Source organism: Microcaecilia unicolor, chromosome 9 (assembly GCF_901765095.1).
Source record: "Microcaecilia unicolor chromosome 9, aMicUni1.1, whole genome shotgun sequence".
NCBI lineage: Eukaryota > Metazoa > Chordata > Amphibia > Gymnophiona > Siphonopidae > Microcaecilia > Microcaecilia unicolor.
The window spans coordinates 151,448,033-151,470,506 of NC_044039.1; the positions used below are offsets into that span (position 1 = coordinate 151,448,033).

General features: G+C 47.4%; 1 protein-coding gene across 3 annotated transcripts in view; it reads right to left on the reverse strand.

Moving 5' to 3' along the window:
* Positions 1–22,474, reverse strand: part of PLEKHG3 (pleckstrin homology and RhoGEF domain containing G3) — a 121,293-nt gene that overhangs the window by 32,796 nt on the left and 66,023 nt on the right. For all 3 annotated transcript variants that reach the window (XM_030215513.1, XM_030215514.1, XM_030215512.1), the window contains exons 3-7: positions 20,490–20,593; positions 17,576–17,645; positions 5,215–5,261; positions 4,035–4,185; positions 2,235–2,366 (exon numbers count right to left, since the gene is read on the reverse strand). In XM_030215513.1, the coding sequence (XP_030071373.1) occupies positions 2,235–2,366; positions 4,035–4,185; positions 5,215–5,261; positions 17,576–17,645; positions 20,490–20,593 (504 nt within the window). The remainder of the gene's footprint in view (positions 1–2,234; positions 2,367–4,034; positions 4,186–5,214; positions 5,262–17,575; positions 17,646–20,489; positions 20,594–22,474) is intronic.

Sequence of the window (22,474 nt, forward strand, 5' to 3'; positions counted from 1 at the left end):
AGGAGAGCTCCATGGGAAACAGGGGGGAGGTGAAGGGAGGAAAAAAAAAATTTGCGGGGCACCAGAAACAGGGATCTGAAACTCTAGATTTGACTCTACAGACTAAAGCCACCCGCAAAGTTCAAATGGGGACCAGTTGACCAACTGAACCAGAAGCAAAGCACTCAGAACCAGAGGCTGAAAAGTGTATCCATTCACCTGATGGAGATAGAAAATACTGAGAAGCTAGACTGGATGCCAAAAGAGAGATGTCTCAGCTCAGTTTTCATATTTATTTCAACATTTGCTATACCGCTAAAGCTGAGAACAGACCTAAGCGGTTTACAGACTAATAAAACGGTCAGAAAAGAACTACAATATAAAATAGGAAAGCAAACAGCTACAGTAAGCAAAAATACAAACTAACAAAATTAGGCATGGGATGCATACTATCAAATTCGACATTATGTGGGCAGCTTACCGTTAGCGGCGCTCAGCCAGGAGTCATGGAACGAGTTGGCTGAGCTCCTGGGACTAGAGGCGCAATTGCAAATCCCCCTGAGTTATTTTCATAGACATTTAAGAGACTCAATGAAAGAAATGGACTTATCCAGGGTGACTGGGGGGTGGAACAAGGAGCTGGGCCTTCAACTACACCAGGAACAAATAATGACATGTCTTCGATCCGTGTACAAGCTCACGGAAAATGTGACCTGGTGGGAAATACAATATAAGTTTCTGCTGCGATTACATATTACTCCACACAGAGCATTCCGGGCCACCCTTCGGGCAACAGATCAATGCCTGAAGTGTGGGAAAGATGGCGCCAATTCGGGACACATGTTCTGGTTCTGTTCCCGCGTCCAGGCCTTTTGGAAATTACTGAGCACACACGTATCCCGGATGTGGTCCTGTAAGTGGAGCCCAACACCAGCACAACTATTCGACATCTTCCGAATGCAGAGACCAGCAACTCCGGGGTACAAACCATTCCTGAAAATTACCATCTTGATGGCAAAACGAATTATCCTTCAGCGGTGGATGGACAAGGAAGGCCCAAGCGTGGCCCATTGGAGGGCGGCCATGATTCAATGTTGTTCGTTGGAAAAAAGGGGAATTGGAGATTTGGCCTCTGAGAAAGGTGAAATGTTCTGCAGATCTTGGTCCCCATTTTGGGATACTCTCACTCCCACAGCCAGAAGCAAAATTTTGAACTGTTAAGATTTTCGGGTAGGAGAAGGGAGGGTTGGGGGGGGGGTAGTTGGGTAAGGGGAGGGGAGGGGGGGCAGGGGGGATATTGAAGTTATGTATTATAAAACTTTATCCAGCTTATACTGTGTACATGTGGAATTGAGTTGGTGTTGTGAGAATTGTTCTGGATATTAATAAATAAAATAAATAAATAAAAAATTAGGCATGGGAGAGGAGAGTCAAGAAACAGAGAAGGGATGATAGAGGGTGCTAGTTACTGAAAGATTTTTGAAAAAGTCAGGTTTTTATCAGTTTTTAAAATTTTGATAACAAAGATTCTGCATGGATGTCAGAAGGGAGATTGTTCCATAGCATTGGTGCCAAGAAACAGAAAGCACTATTCCTGGTTCTTTCATGTTTGGCTAACTGTGGGCCAGGCACAACTATATGGTGATCATTAAGAGAATGTAAAACTCTAGCAGAAGAGTAAAGAATGATGAGGGAAGCTGACTATTAAGGAGAATCAATATGAAAAGCCTTGAAAGCCAGCAGCAATGTCTTATATTGAATGCAAAAAATGACAGGCAACCATGATGTTCTTTAAGAAGGGGAGATACAAGCTCATATTTATCAGCATGACAGAGAGATATTTTCAAAGCATTTATGGAATTTTGAAAATGAGCCCTAGTGTAGCCTAATAGCAGTGTTTGGTAGAGATTGATGTTTCTTAATAATGATTTGGGTGACTCTGGCAAAACCAGTATTACAATAATTGATTTTGGATGTGACAAATGACAGTAAAAGTGTATGAAATGCATCGTGGATTAAATAAAAATCTGCAAACAGAACATAGTTGCCTTAAAGTAAAGAAGCAAGATTTGATCACCTGCTAGTTGATGGACACAACTATCCCACAGGTTCTGGAATAGTGGGAAGCTACATAATGGAATGCTCACTTGTTGTGTGGAGATTTGATTCTACAAGCTAAGGCTTCTACAGGTATTAAACAATCTGGCAAAGAAAGCCAACATTCCAGCCAACACTCAACATGCTGTCACTTGTACCTGCAGCCGAATGGCATGTTCATGCTTTCTCTTCATGTCATTGATGTACCAGGCCACTCCTGTCATTGTGTCAATGGCCTCTTCCACTACCTCATACCCTTCCTTTTCCACGTCAAAATGCTTTGCTATCTCCTGCGCAGAAACACAGAAAGCCAGATGTTGTAACTTGCATTGCATATACTGCACACGAGGTTCAGGTTATTTTGTCACATAGATGGAAGAACAGTAGGGACTGAGCTCATATGCTTTGTTATACCTGCAAGAAAGGCCTATATTAAGAAAAATAAATCATAAACCATATAACACTTGGCATTGCCCACAGGATCCTTTGTAATCTTCCTGACACGTAAGGGACTTTTACCATGAGCCAGAACATCACAGCAACACACACTGAGAATGTAAAACAGGCAGAAAATGTGTGAGGACAAAAATCAGGCTGTCAAAAAGTGTTGTAGAGTTTAACACTGCTCAGTCTCATTTTTATTCAGTTAGCTACTTCTTTGCCTCATAGATACGTGGCAATTTTTGATGGGATGCATGTTTACGAGGAGTGCAGTGACCCCCATCACACTCACCCTCCCCCAACAGTTCTACCTGTCGTAAGGAAAAGTCACAGCTCTGCACATTGTTGGGGGGGGGGGGGGGGGGGGGGCTCAAAATCTACCAAGGACAGCGTGGAACAGGGTATATAACAGCCAAAGATCAAGGAATGCAGCATCCCATATGCAAAACATCCTGATGTCGACATTATCAGGAAATACCACCACCTCCTCCCGCCACCCCATATACAATATCCCAAGTAATATTCTGCTCAACATACACGTGACCACTACACAAAATCATATGAACTGCAAAAAAACAGCACAAACAAGAAAAAAAGAAAATGACAAAGAAGCCTCCTTTTGCCAAAGCTTCATTACCTCTGATGCTGCTTCGGCGAAACGAGGGGTCCCTTGTTGGGTTTTTTATCTGGTGTTGGTTGGACTGCATGCATGTACTGAAAACTTTTCAATTAAGTTATATTTGTTTGCTGTACATATATTTATTTGTGTTTCAGACTATTCCTTCCGGTACCATTGTTTCTGTCTTTTGCAGTCACACTGGCTTGTACTGACTGTTTATTGACATACTGTGACTGATTACATTTTTGTAGTTGAGTTTTTTCTTTTTTTTATGTCATTTGGCTTTTTTCTCCACCCGTATTGCATTTTGAGTTAGTGACAGGGAGTGGGTATATGATAGTTTCTGCTATAGTCCCTGTTGTTGTGACTTTGCCTTAGAGGGAGCACTGAGGATTTACTCATTGCTTTTTTTCTCTCTCTCTTGTTTGCGCTGTATTTTATTTTTAGCACTAGATGTGGTTTTGTGTAGTGGTCACACGTACGTCAGAAAGTTGAGCAGAGTATTTTGAATTATTTTGTAGTTGGCTCTGTTCCCTCTATGGATATTGTATTTTTGACCCAGTAAATTTCTCCAGGCTTTCCACCAATATCATTACTCATCTCCAACTACCAGTCATATGCACAACAGACTTCCCCTCTCTCACCTTCCGCATGTGAACTTGACAATTAAGGAGGAACTACTGTAAGTGGACCTGCCACATACATTTTCTCTAAAATGGCAGTTGTTCCATTGGATTTAGGAGGTTGCAGTCTCCTCAGAGACCGGGTGAGAGGCAGCGGTCCGTGCTAGGAGGCTGCACTGTCCTCGGAGGGGGGCAGGAGTCAGTTTGTACTTTATTCCAGCAGGAGGATTTCTGTGCAGGGTAGGCGAATATGTACTTGTGACGCAGCAGTTTACCTGCAGCAATAAGTGGTACTTGAGGATCCTCTGGACAGGTTTCAGAAGGAATGAGCCCAGTGGGAGTGAATGGTTGAGCTGCTCCTGTCTCTCCCAGAAGAAGGTGGCCAGCACTTTGCTCCTCATGCACTCTGTCAGAACTGCTACAGAACTGCAAGAAAACAGGAAGATAGGATGAGGAGGGCAAGACAGAGGAAACCAAGGGGGGGGGGGGGGGGAACATACACAGCTGGGGTAGAGAACCCCAGTGCTGCTGGAACAGCTGGGCTAGCTACTGTGGGTATCACAGGGATAGGAGCATCCAAGACATGGCACCGCCACAGTCAGAAAATTCTTATGGGTACTGAAGAAAACAAAGAATCAATGTGCAAAGACATGAAAGATGGACAGATGTTCACAGAACGGGGGAGACAAACAAATATATGCAAGAATCTCAACACATGTTCTACTGCTGGCAAGTGACTTATTGCCTCACTAGCACTGCACTAAGAAAATCTTCTCATACAAAGACACTTCTGTTTTATCTTTGGAGAGCACCAAGCCTTATCTAGTTACCAAAGCTAAACTTTCCTGCAGTATCTGGATGGTGCCATAGATCAGATCTGTAGTTAGTAAAAGAACCTGGTGATTAGCCAAACTCCTCCTCCCAAACCCTGTTTGTATCTTTCTAACTCTGCTGGTCTAAGTTTACTCTGGTGCAGTTACTGGAATAAGACCCAAGAAAACCTGAGCAGCAATTTCCAAAATGTAAATATGTGCCACAGAAAAGCTGAATGGAGTGGGGAAGGTGTGTGGGGGGGGGGGGGGGGGGGGGGGGGCAGGAGCCTCCACTGTTCAATTTGCATATATGATCCTGATCACACATCTGTCCCTTCACCATTCTCGGCCTATGAAACAGGATCTGATTCACAATCTGAGTTCTCCTTTTCACTGTACTGCCTTTCCTTATACTGACTGGAAAATACCCAAAATGAAAATCCACCAACAAAAGCCAGTCAGAAATCTTTTCCACAGCTTTATTAACCCTAGACGGCGCACACACCCTCTTTAGGAGCCTCCCACCTCACCCTGTTCTCTCTCTCCTGTTGGGACAGGTTAGAAGTGACTAACATGCGCACTTTCAGCCTACAGTCCCTTATCGTGCTCTGATAGTTTTCTATAGTTATTCACAGGCACTTACTTTGGATAGTTGGTGCAGTACTGTGTGTAAACATCAAAATCTTGGCTCTGCAAATAAAGCAAAAAGGCTTCAGAAGCGTGTCAGCAAGTACAGTGAGGGAGAGCAAATAACGAGCCTATCCCGTATCTAATCAGTGGTGGTTTAGGACAGGGATGACTGGGGGAGAAATCGTCAACACTAACATTCTGCAGGTGAACAAGCTCTGTACAGCTGTCACATACCCTGAACTACACTATTCTTTTTCTCTTATTTCACACTTCATATTTGTTATGTTTAAACTGTTTTATTGATGTCACAGTTTACAACATACATAGATCAATAAACATATACTTAATACAAATCTTTGTCTTCTTTATCAAAACCTTTAACTGAAGTGTCATCAAACTTTAGTTAGTTTTCTTCCCTTTCCCCACCCCCCTTCCCCCCTATACCCTTGCCTTAATGTTGTCACATCAACATAATTCCAATAGGCATACATATCATTAACTTTCCATTCCTCCCCCCCCAGTGAGTGTGTTCACCAATAGGCTGCGAGCTCTGCCTGATAGAGCCTGCACATACGGTCCCCAGACTTCCCAGAAGCGGTGTTTACTTCTAGGACTACTGTTCGTAGTACGTGCTTCCATCCGCACCAGGGAATGAAGCAAACTCCTCCACTGCCAGAAGGATGGTCCTATTTCTTGTGTCCAGTATTGTAAAATACATTGTTTCCCAATAATAAGTGCCTTATATATAAATAAACTTTCTTTGTATCGCATAATTGACCCACTTCCCCTCAGTCCTAGCACAACAGTTTTAGGCGTAAGCCCAAGCCTCTTATGCAGCAGAGCCTCGCAATATTCCAGCACTGAACCCCAAAACTTTTTAATAACAGAACACCCCCAAAACATGTGATACAGTGTTGCTCTCTGAAAATTACATTTACTGCAATGTGTTTCTTGCAGTTTACCTGCATAATAAGCCTGTATGGGAGAGAAGTATGCTCTCAGAATGATTCTAAATTGTATCTCCCTATGTCTAGCACTAGTCACTTTATGTACAATCTCCTTCAATGACTGGGCTATATCTCCACTGCTAATCTCTACCCTCAAATCCTCAGACCATCGTCTAGCCACTGCCTCATAGCTACGGTACGGGGCAATCATACTTAACTGTTTATACAGTGTGGACACCGTAGTCTGTTCTCTTCCCTGAGGCAGAAACAAATTCACCAGTAGCTCATACATCCCTTTATCACATTTTTCTCTATGTAAGTGCTCAATATAGCTATGAAGCTGATAATAATCATACCATGTCACATTCTCTACTCCCACCATATCCTCTAAAGCCTCCCTGGATATAGCCTTCCCCGTTTCTTGCATGACATCCGCCACTAATACCACTCCTTCCTGTGCCCACTTGATAAATTTCGGGTGAACATTCCCTGGTTCAAATGCTCCATTCCCAACTAGTGGGAGGAGATCCGTGCACCGTGGGTTCTTATTTAGTCTCCTCAATATGTACTGCCATATACTTCGCATTGGGTGTAATAAAATATGATGGCGCCATTCCTTAGGTAACATTTTACCCTCAACATGTAACATATAATAGGGATGATATGGTCTAAACAAAGCACACTCAATATTCCATGCCGTATGCTCTTCTGTTTCCAAAACCCAATCCGCTAGGTGCCGAGCCAAACAGGCCCAATTATATTGTTTAATATCAGGCAACCCCAAACCTCCCTCTGTCCTTTTCCCATAAAGATAGTCCAATTTAGCTTTAGCCTTTTTCCCACTCCAACAGAACCTAGACAACATTCCTTGAAGCTTCTTTATATCTTTAGTCTGTAATACTATGGGCAGCTGTCTTAGTACATACAGCCATTTTGGAAAGAGCATCATTGCATACAAACCAACTCGCCCACTTAATGTTATAGGTAGCCCCTCCCATACTGCTAATTTATGTCGCGTATAGGGTATGATACATACCTGTAGCAGTTGTTCTCCGAGGACAGCAGGCTGATTGTTCTCACGACTGGGTTGACGTCCGCGGCAGCCCCCACCAACCGGAAGAAGCTTCGCGGGACGGTCGGCACGCAGGGCACGCCCACCGCGCATGCGCGGCCGTCTTCCCGCCCGTGCGCGACCGCTCCCGCCAGTTGAATGACTAGCAAAAGATGAAACACACAACTCCAAAGGGGAGGAGGGAGGGTAGGTGAGAACAATCAGCCTGCTGTCCTCGGAGAACAACTGCTACAGGTATGTATCATACCCTTTCTCCGAGGACAAGCAGGCTGCTTGTTCTCACGACTGGGGTATCCCTAGCTCTCAGGCTCACTCAAAACAAGAACCCAGGTCAATTGAACCTCGCAACGGCGAGGGAACAACAGAAATTGACCTACGAAGAACAACTAACTGAGAGTGCAGCCTGACCAGAATAAATTCGGGTCCTGGAGGGTGGAGTTGGATTTACACCCCAAACAGATTCTGCAGCACCGACTGCCCGAACCGACTGTCGCGTCGGGTATCCTGCTGGAGGCAGTAATGAGATGTGAATGTGTGGACAGATGACCACGTCGCAGCCTTGCAGATCTCTTCAATAGTGGCTGACTTCAAGTGGGCCACCGACGCTGCCATGGCTCTGACACTATGAGCCGTGACATGACCCTCAAGAGTCAGCCCAGCCTGGGCGTAAGTGAAGGAAATGCAGTCTGCTAGCCAATTGGAGATGGTGCGTTTCCCGACAGCGACCCCTAGCCTGTTAGGGTCGAAAGAAATAAACAATTGGGCGGACTGTCTGTTGGGCTGTGTCCGCTCCAAGTAGAAGGCCAATGCTCTCTTGCAGTCCAATGTGTGCAACTGACGTTCAGCAGGGCGGGTATGCGGCCTGGGGAAGAATGTTGGCAAGACAATTGACTGGTTAAGATGGAACTCCGACACCACCTTCGGCAGGAACTTTGGGTGGGTGCGGAGCACTACTCTGTTGTGATGAAATTTGGTATATGGAGCATGAGCTACCAGGGCTTGAAGCTCACTGACCCTACGAGCTGAAGTAACTGCCACCAAGAAAATGACCTTCCAGGTCAAGTACTTCAGATGGCAGGTATTCAGTGGCTCAAAAGGAGGTTTCATCAGCTGGGTGAGGACGACGTTGAGATCCCATGACACAGTAGGAGGCTTGATAGGGGGCTTTGACAAAAGCAAACCTCTCATGAATCGAACGACTAAAGGCTCTCCAGAGATGGCTTTACCTTCCACACGATAATGGTAAGCACTAATCGCACTAAGGTGATTCCTTACTGAGTTGGTCTTGAGGCCAGACTCTGATAAGTGCAGAAGGTATTCAAGCAGGTTCTGTGCAGGGCAAGAACGAGGTTCTAGGGCCTTGCTCTCACACCAAACGACAAACCTCCTCCACTTGAAAAAGTAACTCTTTTTAGTGGAATCCTTCCTAGAGGCAAGCAAGACCCGGGAGACACCCTCAGACAGACCCAACGCAGCGAAGTCTACGCCCTCAACATCCAGGCCGTGAGAGCCAGGGACTGAAGGTTGGGGTGCAGCAACGCTCCGTCGTTCTGCGAAATGAGAGTCGGAAAACACTCCAATCTCCACGGTTCTTCGGAGGACAACTCCAGAAGAAGAGGGAACCAGATCTGACGGGGCCAAAAGGGCGCTATCAGAATCATGGTGCCGCGGTCTTGCTTGAGCTTCAGTAAGGTCTTCCCCACCAAAGGTATGGGAGGATAAGCATACAGGAGGCCGGTCCCCCAATGAAGGAGAAAGGCATCTGACGCTAGCCTGCCGTGTGTCTGAAGCCTGGAACAGAACAGAGGCAGCTTGTGGTTGGTCTGAGAGGCGAAAAGATCCACCGAGGGGGTGCCCCACTCTCGGAAGATCTTGCGTACCACTCTGGAATGGAGCGACCACTCGTGCGGTTGCATGACTCTGCTCAGTCTGTCGGCCAGACTGTTGTTTACCGCCTGCCAGGTACGTGGCTTGGAGAAGCATGCCGAACCGACACGCCCAACGCCACATACCGACGGCTTCCTGACACAGGGGGCGAGATCCGGTGCCCCCCTGCTTGTTGACGTAATACATTGCAACCTGATTGTCTGTCCGAATTTGGATAATTTGGCAGGACAGCCGATCTCTGAAAGCCTTCAGTGCGTTCCAGATCGCTCGGAGCTCCAGGAGGTTGATCTGCAGATCCTTTTCCTGGAGGGACCACAGACCCTGGGTGTGAAGCCCATCGACATGGGCTCCCCACCCCAGGCGGGATGCATCCGTCGTCAGCACTTTCGTGGGCTGCGGAATTTGGAATGGACGTCCCAGGGTCAAATTGGTCCGTATGGTCCACCAGAGCTGTGAAGTGCGGCAACTGGTGGAGAGGCGGATGACATCCTCTAGATTCCCGGTGGCTTGGAACCACTGGGAAGCTAGGGTCCATTGAGCAGATCTCATGTGAAGACGAGCCATGGGAGTCACATGAACTGTGGAGGCCATATGACCCAGAAGTCTCAACATCTGCCGAGCTGTGATCTGCTGAGACGCTCTGGTCTGCGAAGCCAGGGCCAAGAGATTGGTGGCCCTCGCTTCGGGAAGGTAGGCCTGAACCGTCTGGGAATTCAGCAGCGCTCCTATGAATTCCAGAGACTGAGTTGGCTGGAGATGGGACTTTGGGTAATTTATCACAAACCCCAGCAGCTCCAGAAGTTGAATAGTGCACTGCATGGACCGGAGGGCTCCTGCCTCCGAGGTGTTCTTGACCAGCCAATCGTCGAGATATGGGAACACGTGCACTCCCAGCTTGCGTAGGTAGGCCGCTACCACCACGAGGCACTTTGTAAACACTCGTGGGGCAGAGGCGAGCCCAAAGGGCAGCACACAATACTGAAAGTGCCGTGCGCCCAGGCGGAATCTGAGATACTGTCTGTGAGCTGGCAGTATCGGGATGTGAGTGTATGCGTCCTTTAAATCCAGGGAACATAGCCAATCGTTTTTCTGAATCAGTGGCAGAAGGGTGCCCAAGGAAAGCATCCTGAACTTTTCTTTGACCAGGAATTTGTTCAGGCCTCTCAGGTCTAGGATGGGACGCATCCCCCCTGTTTTCTTTTCCACAAGGAAGTACCTGGAATAGAATCCCTGCCCTTCCTGCCCGGGTGGTACGGGCTCGACCGCATTGGCGCTGAGAAGGGCGGAGAGTTCCTCTGCAAGTACCTGCTTGTGATGGGAGCTGGAAGACTGAGCTCCCGGAGGACAATTTGGAGGCAGGGAGGTCAAATTCAGGGCGTATCCGCACCGCACTATTTGGAGAACCCACTGGTCGGAGGTTATGAGAGGCCACCTTTGGTGAAAGAATTTTAACCTCCCTCCGACCGGCAGGTCGTCCGGTACGGACACTTGTAGGGCGGCTATGTTCCCGTGGATCCAGTCAAAAGCCCGTCCCCGGCTTTTGCTGTGGAGGCGCAGGGGGCTGCTTAGGCGCACGCTGTTGACGGGAACGAGCGCGCTGGGGCTGTCCCTGTGCCTGACGAGGCCTTCGGGCCGGCTGGTTGTACCTACGCTTCGCAAAAGAATAGGGTGCAGCCTGCCGAGCCCGGGAAAAACGCCCGCCCGCGGGGGCGGGTGCTGAAGGCGCCCGGTGGGAGAGCTTGTCGAGAGCGGTTTCCCGCTGATGCAGTTGGTCAACCATCTGCTCGACCTTCTCGCCAAAAATATTATCCCCCCGGCAAGGGACGTCAGCCAGTCTCTGCTGGGTGCGGTTGTCCAGGTCAGAGGCACGCAGCCATGAGAGCCTGCGCATCACTATACCTTGGGCCGCAGCACGAGATGCCACGTCACAGGTGTCAAAAATCCCCCTGGACAGGAACTTTCTGCACGCCTTCAGCTGCCTGACCACCTCCTGATATGGCCTGGACTGCTCCGGCGGGAGCTTATCGACCAGGTCCGCCAGCTGTTGCACATTGGTCCGCATGTGGATGCTCATATAGAGCAGGTAAGATCGGATGCGGGTCACGAGCATGGAGGATTGGTAGACCTTCCTCCCAAATGAGTCCAGAGTGCGAGACTCCCGCCCCGGGGGCGCCGAGGCGGTATCCCTCGAACTCCGTGCCCTCTTGAGAGCAGAATCCACGACCGCTGAGTCATGGGGCAACTGGGGCCGCATGAGCTCTGGGTCAGAGTGGATCCTGTACTGGGACTCTGCTTTCTTGGGAATGGTGGGGTTAGTTAGTGGTCGCACCCAGTTCCGAAGCAGCGTCTCCTTCAGGACATTGTGCAGCGGTACCGTGGAGGACTCTCTAGGTGGTGATGGATAGTCGAGGACCTCGAGCATCTCGGCCCTCGGCTCTTCCACAGAGACCACGGGAAAGGGAATGCTTATAGACATATCCCGCACAAAGGAGGCAAAGGAGAGACTCTCAGGAGGTGAGAGCTTCCTCTCCGGTGACGGCGTGGGGTCCGAGGGAAGGCCCGTAGACTCCTCTGAGGAGAAATATCTCGGGTCCTCCTCTTCCCCCCACGAGTCCTCATCCTCGGTATCGGACATTAGCTCATGTAGCTGAGTCCGGTACCGGGCCCGGCTCGACGTCGAGGCACCGAGGTCTCGGTGTCGTCGAGCGGTGGACTCCCGCGCCGGCGGGGACGGAGCTCCCTCCATCGACGTCGACGGGGCCTCCACCTGCGTGGCGGTCGAGACCGGCACCGCAAGCGGCGGCGGTGTCGACAGCCCCGGCGCCGGGCTAGAGCTCGCCGGCGCCACAGTCATCGGCGCCGGGGGCGCAAGCACCCCCGACGCCGGCACAGCCTGGCGCATCAGCCCTTCCAGGATCCCCGGAAGGATGGCTCTGAGGCACTCGTCCAGGCCCGCTGCCGGGAAAGGCGGTGGGGCCGGTAAGGGTGTCGGTGCCAGAAGCTGCTGGGGGCCAGGAGACGGCACCGAGGTGCCGGAACCCCGACGCGTCGGCACCTCCACCACCGACGGAGATCTCTCCTCTCTGCGATGACGCTTCGGCGTCGACTCCTCTTCAGGGTGCACCGAGGGCTCCCGGTGACGGCGCTTCTTATCTTTTTTCCGGTGCACGTCACCGGCGCCGGAGGGCATGGAGGAGGAGGAGGTCGATCCCCCTCGGTCTCGAGGTACCGGGTCCGACAGGGTTCGGTCCCGTGGCTCACGAGCTGAGGGAGTGACCGGGGCCGACTGCCCACGCGGCCTCTCAACCCCACTCTCACCGGCGGACCGGCGGGCCGACGGGACCTGTTCTCCTGGGGTCGCTGCCATCGGTGCCGATGTCTCGGGCATCGATACCGGTACCGAAGACCCGGCCTTCGATACCGATGCCGTCGAGGTCGACGTCGAGGGGCCGGCGCAAGTTCCAAAAAGACGGTCCCGCAGAACTTGCCTCGCAACCTGAGTCCGTTTCCGGAGACCGAGACACAGCGCGCACGACTTGAGATTGTGCTCCGGCCCGAGGCACTAAGCGTGGGTGTCGGTCTGCGAGATCGGCCGGCCGCAGCGACCACACTTTTTAAATCCACTCGGGACCTTCGAGGACATCGACGGAAAAATCGCGTCGGCGAAGTCAAAGTCGGCAATGGTGGCTAAAATCACACCACGAAAAACTAGCCGACCGAGCGGCCACTAGGCCGCAACGAGGCGTCCCCGCTGGAAGCGAGGGAAAAGGGGAGCGCGTGCTCCACACGCGCGAAAATCTTTTCTTTTTTTTTTTTTTTTTTTTAACAATACAAAGAAAGAGGAACCGAACGGGAATCCAAAGCAACGATCCGCGTAAACGCGGTCAAAAAATCCGGCGGCTGAACGGAGAGAGAGGCAATTGCACAACTCTCTCCAGTCGCGGAAAAAAAGTAACTGGCGGGAGCGGTCGCGCACGGGCGGGAAGACGGCCGCGCATGCGCGGTGGGCGTGCCCTGCGTGCCGACCGTCCCGCGAAGCTTCTTCCGGTTGGTGGGGGCTGCCGCGGACGTCAACCCAGTCGTGAGAACAAGCAGCCTGCTTGTCCTCGGAGAAACTGCAGTAACTTATCAACATTCTGTCTATATAATCTACTCAGATCTCCGGTTAGTGTTATGCCTAGGTATTTAAACTCCTTATTCGCCCATCTTAGTGGAAACTTTCCCTTCCATTGCTCCCTTACCGTATTAGTTGTGGGCAATCCCTCTGATTTTTGAAAATTCAATTTAAATCCCGAGAAGGCCCCATATTCTTCAAAAACCTCCATCAACACCGGCAGCGATCTCTCCGGTCTAGCTAGATGAACCAAAATGTCATCGGCAAACGCCGAGATCTTAAATTCTCTGGTTCCCAATTTTATACCTTCAATCTCAGTGTTACCCATAATTTCTCTGACCAAAGGGTCCAACGTGATAGCAAAAAGTAAAGGGGACAAAGGGCATCCCTGTCTGGTTCCTCTATTAATTACAAAGCTTCGAGAGTACGCTCCATTGACCAACACTCTCGCCATAGGGTTCTTATATAAAATAGAGATTGCTTGTGTGAAATAGCCTTCAAAGCCATACGCCCTTAACTTCTTATTTGTTATTCTTCATGTGTCTTGCCTGCCTGTCTCAACTAGACTCTATGCTCCAAGGAGTAGAAACATTGTACAGTGCTTAACTCATAATACTAGTGCACAGCAAATGAGTGCCTCACTGTACAGAGACATATGGAAGCACCTATGTAACATGTCCAAAGAGGCAGCACAGGCAAATATGGGCCTTTATAAATTAAGCTCATATGGTGACCCCCAATTAGAGGCTGACCGAATTAGATTTGGCACCAAATCCTGAAACTCATTCCTACCCCTCGCAATCACCCCCCACCCCCATCCCACCTATAGATCCTCCCCGGGCCTACCATAGGAAGGCCTGGTGGTCTAGTGGCTTCTTTGAAGGTAGGTATGAACCCCACTAATTTCTGCTCCACATCACAATAGCTACTACGGGAGGTCCCAGCAGACATTTTGGAATCGATTCCAATCGCAAATTGGCTGCCGGGACCTCCTACAGTAGTCTCACAAGGCTGCCATGGGAAGTCTCAGCAGTCACTGCGATGAAGCAATGGTACGGGGCAGGAACAAGTGGGGTTTGTTCCTGCCCTGGAAGACGTTACCAGACCACCAAGCCTTCCCAAGGTAGGGAAGGACCTAGGAGTCGGACGGGGGGTGGGGGGGTGGGGGGGGGAGGGAGCTTGTTTATGGTTTTGGTTTCCAGTCTATGTACTTACACCCACACTTGACCATTTTAAACAATTTCTGCTTTACATGCAGAAATAAGCAGAAATTGCTTAATAAAATGATTCAACAAAATTATCAAGAGGGTTAGCGACAGGAAAAAAAATCTAGATTAAAAAAAATCAACAAAAAAATCTACTGGATTGGTATTATGTAGACGGATTACATGCTAAATTTAAAAAAAACACGGAGAAAAAGACTTCAGTTAAAAATATGACCTAGAATATGTAGTCAGGGCTGTCTTATAATTTTCAGTTCAATTGTAATCACTGGTCAAAACTCCACACAAACAAAAAAAAAAACAAATCCCAGGAATGTCATAACACACCTTTTATCAACTTTAAATAATTACTTGCAAATTTTCGAATGCCAACTCTATTCTCATCACAAAAAGAATTTTTTCATGTACTCCCTTCTCCACAAAATGAAGCCACAAGTACTCAAGTACACAAGTGGAGGAGTAGCCTAATGGTGAGTGGACTTTGATCCTGGGGAATTTGTGACTCTAGGCAAGTCACTTAACCCTCCATTGCCCCAGGTACAAATAAGTACCTGTATATAGTATGTAAACTGCTTTGAATGTAGTTGCAAAACCCACAGAAAAGCAGTATATCAAGCCCCATTTGCCTTCCCTTCAATCTTGTTGTAAACTTAACATTATTGTACTGTATTCAAATCATTTTTAATAACCAAAAAGAGAAGAGTATTTATCTTTAAAATCCCAACAGGAGTACTCTGTTTCGCTTGCTTTGAAGCTGCTTCAGGGGAGCGAAAAAATGAGAACCCCAGCAGTTTCCAAATTTAGGGGCAAGCACTTCTGCCAGCCATATGACTGGCACAAATGAGCGCACCTAAATGGGTATGTGCAAGTCAACATATTCTATAACTAGGGGTGGCCCGACCATTAGCCATCTGAGGCAGGGGCCTCAGACGGCACTCTTTTGGGAGCGGCATCTTTCCCTTCTTTCCTCCACTCCGTTATGAAGTTTACCTTTTTTATCTTCATGTTCCAAAAGTTGCTGGTGGCAGGCGAGATTCCCATATGCTGCCCTACCACCGGCACCCATCTCTTCTCTTTACTGTGGCCGCCTCTCTGATGTAACTTCCTGTTTCCTCAGAGGTGGCTGCAGTAGAGAAAAGGCCGGTGCTGACGGAAGGGTAGCTTATGGGAATTGCTTCTGCCAGCACCAGCTTTTGAAACATGAAGAAAAGAAGGCAAACTCCAGAACGGGGTAGAGGAATGGGGGACGGTATCTTGACTCGGCCCGGGGTGGGGGGGGGCAACATCTTGCCTTGGGCCACTCCTATCTATAACCTACATGCACAACTGCAAGACCTGCTCATTCGCCCCTCTGCAGTTATGCGCTATTGAACTTAAGCGCTAATTTTTAATAGTGCCTAAGTACAGTTATGTGTGCAATGGCAAATTAGTGGCAACTAACATCAATTAAGGCCCATCCAATTTTTGGTATTTAATGCACATTACATTAGACACTTAACACTAACGCTGCCAACTGGATCCAGATTCGCAGGGCAGGTTTAATCCAGGCCTGGGTTTACCCCGGTGCATGCTGGGACTTGTAGTCATGCTTTTCTTTTTTTTAGGGAATGAAATGGGGAAAACCCTGCATGCAACAAGGTAAACCCATGACTGGATCAATCCTGTCCTGTGAATTTTGATCCAGGTGGCAGTGTTACGTAGCAGGCACTATTCTATAACTTCTGTGCACAATTATGTGCTCAAGTTTGTAGAATCCAAGGGGGGATTGTGCTTGCTGAAAATCACTCTAAATGGCCTGGCACTATCCATACAATTACAGCAAAGTTAGGGTGGGAGCCATGAGCTATTTACACACTGGCAATAGTGAGTCACTATACAGTTCATCTATATCAGCAAACACTCCGCTGTCAGGCAAATGTGGTCCCGAGGTAAACCCATGTAGCGGCTGAATATCGGTGCTACACTGAGCAGCCACTGGTGACCACATTATACGTTTGTTCAGCACTGCCACTTGCTCTGTAGCAGCACTGAACATATCACAGCTGACATTTAAGAAAATATGTTGACCACGGTGGCTAAAAAAAGGTGCCTACTCCTGCCGGAATTCTGCAGGACTGCGCAGCACAGAATTCACACAGAATTCTCCAGCTATGCAGGATTCAGCTTTTTTGTGCAGAATCAAGACCCTTTAGCCCGCAGTAAAGCCACGGTGAAGGAACGAGTGAAGGCTGGCTGGCCCTCTGAGCCTCGGCGGGCCCTCCCCAGGCCGACCTTAACACTTCCTGGTGGTCTAGTGGCCTCTTTGAGGGCAGGAACCCCACTCTTTCCTGCCCACTGCTGCCATTCTCTGGCCAGTGCTCCTCTTTTTCAAAATGGCCACCAGACTTCACAGCAAGTTTGGCCCATAGCTGCAACAGCAGGCAGGAGTCGCGTTCTTTCCTGCCCCGAAGAGACACTTCTGATGCAACTGAGGCGGCACTTCCGATGCAACTCCTAGTTCCCTAGTGAGTGCGGGTATGATGGGCAGTGGCTGTGAAAAAAAACTACAGATAGTGTGGGTACGGGGGGGGGGGGGGGGCTGAAAAAAAAACTATGGAGGTGGTGTGGGTGCAGGGAATGGGGACTGGAAAAAAGGTTAATGCTATAGATGCTAGGAAAAATATGGATGGTATCTGTGTATGGGGGGGGGGGGGGGGGGGCTGTAATATCGTTTAAATTATGACGAACTTGCAGAATTTGAATTTTGTGCACAGAATTTTTTTTTTTTTTTTTTTGGCACAGAATTCCGGTAGTATGTGCCATAAGGTGTCCTAAAGATTTTGCTGCCTCAGCACAGTGAGGGTTTAGTGGATTACTTGGGGGGCTAGGTGGGGGGGGGGGGGGAGCAGGGCTACACGGTTCATAGCCCTGTATTCTGTCTGTGACATTTATAAAACTATTCATAACGTTAGCAGATGCCAGCACTCACATGTGTGTGCTGTATAGTAGTGTCTGCTCCCGTAACATGAGAGGCATGTGTGGGAGCTGATGCCAGCAGTTCGGGAGTGCTCCTGGTAGCAACCTGGTGCCAGAGGAGCACAGTTACTATCCTGGCACTAAGTAAAAGGTACAAAGTTTCCATCTTTCCTTACCTTTTCCACAAAGCAATTTGCGACTGCAACGGGGTCATTGTGACAGCTGTCCAGATCTTGCAGGAGTTCACTGAGGGATAGAAACAAGTTGTTAAAACCCAGAATGCTCTTCCCCATGCTACTCTCAACTAGGAATACACAAAATGTTTAAAAATCATGTTAACCACTGCAACTGATTATGCCTACACAAGCATGCAGTATGACTATATTTGAAGGTTTCATATCCCAAATCATTAGCTTGGAAGAAGAAAAAAATCATTACGATGCACAAAATCTCCTCAGTTAGTCCACGCAAACAGACACTCCAACAGAGGTGAAAATATCGAGCATGCAAACCAAGGTGAAGTTTGAGCACCACAAGCTGTTACCCACCTCCTATGATAAGGGAACAGTCCCAGAGCTGGGGTAGATATATATTTAAAAAACAAGAGAGAAACAATTTAGAAAGACTCAAATGTAGGCAGGCTCTGTGCCCAAGTGCTGCCACACACTCGGGCCTTGACACCATCTCTGGATGTGGGGTTGGATATAGCAATAGGTAGGGGGTTGCAAGGTTTGGTTTCCCACCTTCAGTGCTGCCCTGGCTGTTGTGCCAGTGAGGCAGGACTGAAAGATTAGTTACCACCTCACATGGTGTTAGCAACAGTGACCCCAAGCCAGTGATTCCCAAGCTTGTCATGGGGGAACTCCAGCCAATCAGTTATCCACAATCAATAATCATGAATATATTTGCATATTGTAATGGAATAGAATTTTAAAGATTGTTTTTCAACCCTGTCTTGTACGACCAGTGCACTTGGGGGTCTGTATTGTTTAGAAGTAATTCTGTTTCATTCATTGTTTGTCATCTTACAGGATTGCTTTTCAACCTTATTTTTGTCCGATAATACACTCTGAAATCCTGTCTTTTGACCGAAAGTAACTTTCCTTGTGAATACAAAAACCAAGTTGGAATGTGGAAGATAAGACATGTTTCTAACCAATTCAGTTTGTGCAGGAGGGAAACAGGATATGCTCGAAGCTCAGGAGATGAGCCACCTGGCCAGTGGTTTGTTTACTTGGGACTGCATCCTCATGTATATTCTGTAACTTTCCAAAGCTGGACATGAGAATAAAAGGGAGGGCTTGTCACAGCACAGTGGGGTTCATCTGTGAGCAACTTAAGGGCTGCGCAGAAATCTGTTCCTGGTCCAAAAAGCTCCTAGCTCTTTCGCTGTGTGTGTAACGGGCCCCCCCCCCCCCCCCCAGCTGATGATAAAAAGAGCCTGGATGATGAGAGATCAGTGATGATTGTATGTATGTAATTATTGTTTCTTTCCTGGTCAAAGAACTCTTTGCATTGCTTAGATGTAGAGGCCAGTAATGTAATAATTGTCTTAATCATTGTGTTTGTTTCTTTTCCTGGTCTAAGAGATGAGAGATCAGTGATGTAACCATTGTTTTCATATAGCTAATCACTGTATAGGTGCTAACCAGTATATATATGTATATATTAATCAATTGTAGAATTTAGTTCCTCTAATAAAGGTTTCATATATCTTATTAGGAATCCAAAATAATCCACGGTAATCATTGAGCAGTCTGTAAGACAGGCTGTAAATCCAAAGCAGAACACATATCAAGGAGGCAGTGTATGTAAATCAAATCTCATGAATATTCATTGTGGATATCCTGAAAACCTGACTGGCTGGGGTTCTCCCAGGACAGGCTTGGGAGCCCCTGGCATAGGCACTGCCAAGCTGGGTCACACCAACCTCTGGTTTCCAACAAGGGTAAGAAGAGGTTGCTTAAAAGAAATGGAGATGCCCACCTGGGGTTGTGAACCCCTTGAGTTTCCAGTAGTCAGATGACTTAAATTCAGGTGACATCCCTTTTAGCTTAAATAGTCTGTGATTGATTAGTCTTTCGTAAATTTGTCTAACCCCTCTAAACCCTGTTATACAATTAACTTCAAAATATCCTACAGCAGAAGTGCTCAACCCAGTCCTCAGGACACACCCAGCTAGTCAGGGTTTTAGGATATCCACAATGAATATGCATGAAATAATTTTGCATACAAATTCTCTCATGCATATTCATTATAGATATCTTGAAAACTAGACTGGCTTGGTGTGTCCTGACCACTGGGTTGAGAAATACTATTTTATGGCAATGAGCTCTACAAGAAAACTCTGCATATCAAATCCAGATCTCATTACCAAGGACAGATCCATCATGGCTCTATCTGAATGTCCCTGCTATGACCAGGGGCATTCATGTGAGACAAAGCTGACCTCAGAGCTTCCAAACCTGTCTTCGGAAGTCCACAACCATTTCACTTTTCAGAATACCTACAATGCATATGCATGAGGTAAGTTTGCATATTCTGAGTTTCCACTGTATGCAAATTTCTCTTTTATATTTATTCTGAAACACCATTGGATGTGCAATGCACTGGACAGGTTTGGGAGCGGGATAGGTGCAAGTTAGGGAGAACACAGTGATACACAAACTGAGAAAGTGGGGGCAGCTGTAAGGAGGCGGGAACCACAGGCAGACAGTGACACGGGACGGTGGGTGGCTGAAAGGGGACAGGAGCCGTACGCACATGGGGAGTCTGGTGGGTGGGTGGAAGGAGCCATACGCAGATAGGGAGTCTGGTGGGTGGAAGGAGGCAGGAGCCGTATGCAAATGGGGAGTCTGGTGGGTGGAAGGAGGCACAGATATGCAGATGAAGTGGTAGGTCAGCAGGTATGTGGACAGAGGAGTACAAATGTGCACAGATGATTGGGGGGGGGGGGGGGGGGGGGAGACAGTAAACAGGCAGTTTGCTAGTATTCTGCAGAATGAAGAAACTTTTGTACTAGTTAGTATTAAAGCCTCAGGTTTCCCACAGTAACTATAACAAACACTATTAGGAGAATTCAGAGCTTACCTGTTCAGCTCATAAATGTCTTCAATGTTCCCAAAGAGTGCGCTGACCTGCTCTGGCCCCATAGGGAGCTCCTGGGCTGCGTCTATAATCTTCCCAAGGTAATCCTGTTTCACACAGAGCAAAACATCTGATCAGGTCTTCTGCTCTGACTCGCATGTTACATAACACATGTCATCATAAGACAGCAAACACCATACCCGGAGCACAGCTGCCGAGTATGCACTTGGAGCACAGATGATCCTTTGCACTCTTCTGAGCTCCATTTCCTTCCTCTTGGTCTAATTCCAGATTCTCTATTGTCTAGAACCATTCTAGTTATTACCTGATTCTTCTGATAGCTCAGCATGAAACAATGCAGACAAGTGGGGGCATGCAAACATTTTTAAAAGGTAGGTGTCACCCAAAAGGCGATGAGCAACTTCACTAGAGCCATCAGCTCAGCAAGAAGATCTGTTCCTCAGCATGTAAGAGTTTCTTCCAAGCATATATTTATTTACAATGTTTATTCCTTGCCAAATCACAGTTTCAAGGCGAAGTGCAATCAAACATATACATAGAACAAATAAATCAAACACACACACATCCATAACAAACACAATAAACACATCAGTTATAACAACAAAAAGCCTTCACCCAGTCAGCGTTTAGCTATATCACTTTACAAGAGTCCTAACACTATGCACATCAATCGATAATTGAGATAAGTGAGTCTTGAGATGTGAATGAAAATCACGAAGATCATGCCCTTCAAATGATTAGGAAGAGCATTCCACAGGGTAGGCCCAAAACAGGAAACTGCCCTCATCCATACAAAATTCATTCATCCTATTGACAGAGGGTGTAGACTACGTATTTACAGGAGTGAAGAAGTATGTGGCTGTAGTAAAGAGACATGCAATCTTGAATATCACTATCAACACCTTACATCAAATCCAGAAATCCACAGGTTACCAATGAAGCTCGGCCTATGATTCCTTGATGCAGAACTGTGGCGAAATGCTGACCCACTGTTGGTGGGACTATATTTTTATTTTGAGGTTTTGCCACACTTTGAGTGCAGATAAGATTTTTACTTATACTTGTCAGGCACAAGAGTGTTTTGAATTTCATGGAAGGCTTTTTCTGCCAATTAAGTGACTGTCCTTTAAGCTATTGATAAATTTTAGATTATTAACAGTGGGGCTTTGAAGCTTTTTCCTTTTAACGTTTAGTGTTTATTTTTGAATGAGTTCTTTAAAGCAGAGAAGAGTTTTTAGGTTTAGTGCTTTTTGGTCTCTTCTCATTTTGTTTTCAACATTACTTGTAACCTATGACTACCCCTGCAGACATTATCGTGATACCATAAATCCAACAGCAGGTAGAAAGAAAGGAGAACACACTTATGCCTAAGAAAGATACGTTTTTAGCCAAGCACCAGTTTTTAAATCCTAGTTTTGAATAATGATCCAAATGGTGCTTCAAAAATTTCATAAAAGGTAATTTCTAGTACCTGGCTCTCACAATTAAAAAGAAATGCAATTCAATTAAATACATCCAATTACTGAAACCTACAGATGTACTGAGGAACAAAGAGCCTTCCAAATCCCTGAAAGGGGTGCAGACGTTTTGACCTGGGTGCGCAAAGCATACAGTACAGGAAAGATAAGCAGGAAAAACACAATGTATATTGCAGCATGTAGCCAAAAACTACGTGGGAATACCCCCAGTCCTTTACCTGGGACACACCACAAGCAAAGCAACACCAAACACGTAATTCACACCCTCTACTTCCTCAGGAAAGCAGAGCTTTGCACCTTGGATAACTCAATATGGTGAAATGTGTGTTGTGTTCCTATGCTCACATGGGATGTTCCCAGTGTTTTGGGCTTTTCCCCACATTCCTGTCTGACAGGATACTGCAGTGTTACCACAACCAAAACAAGTGGAACCGCAGTACAAGCACTCAATTGCAACAGCAAAATTATAAAAACATTCCCTGTTGTAAT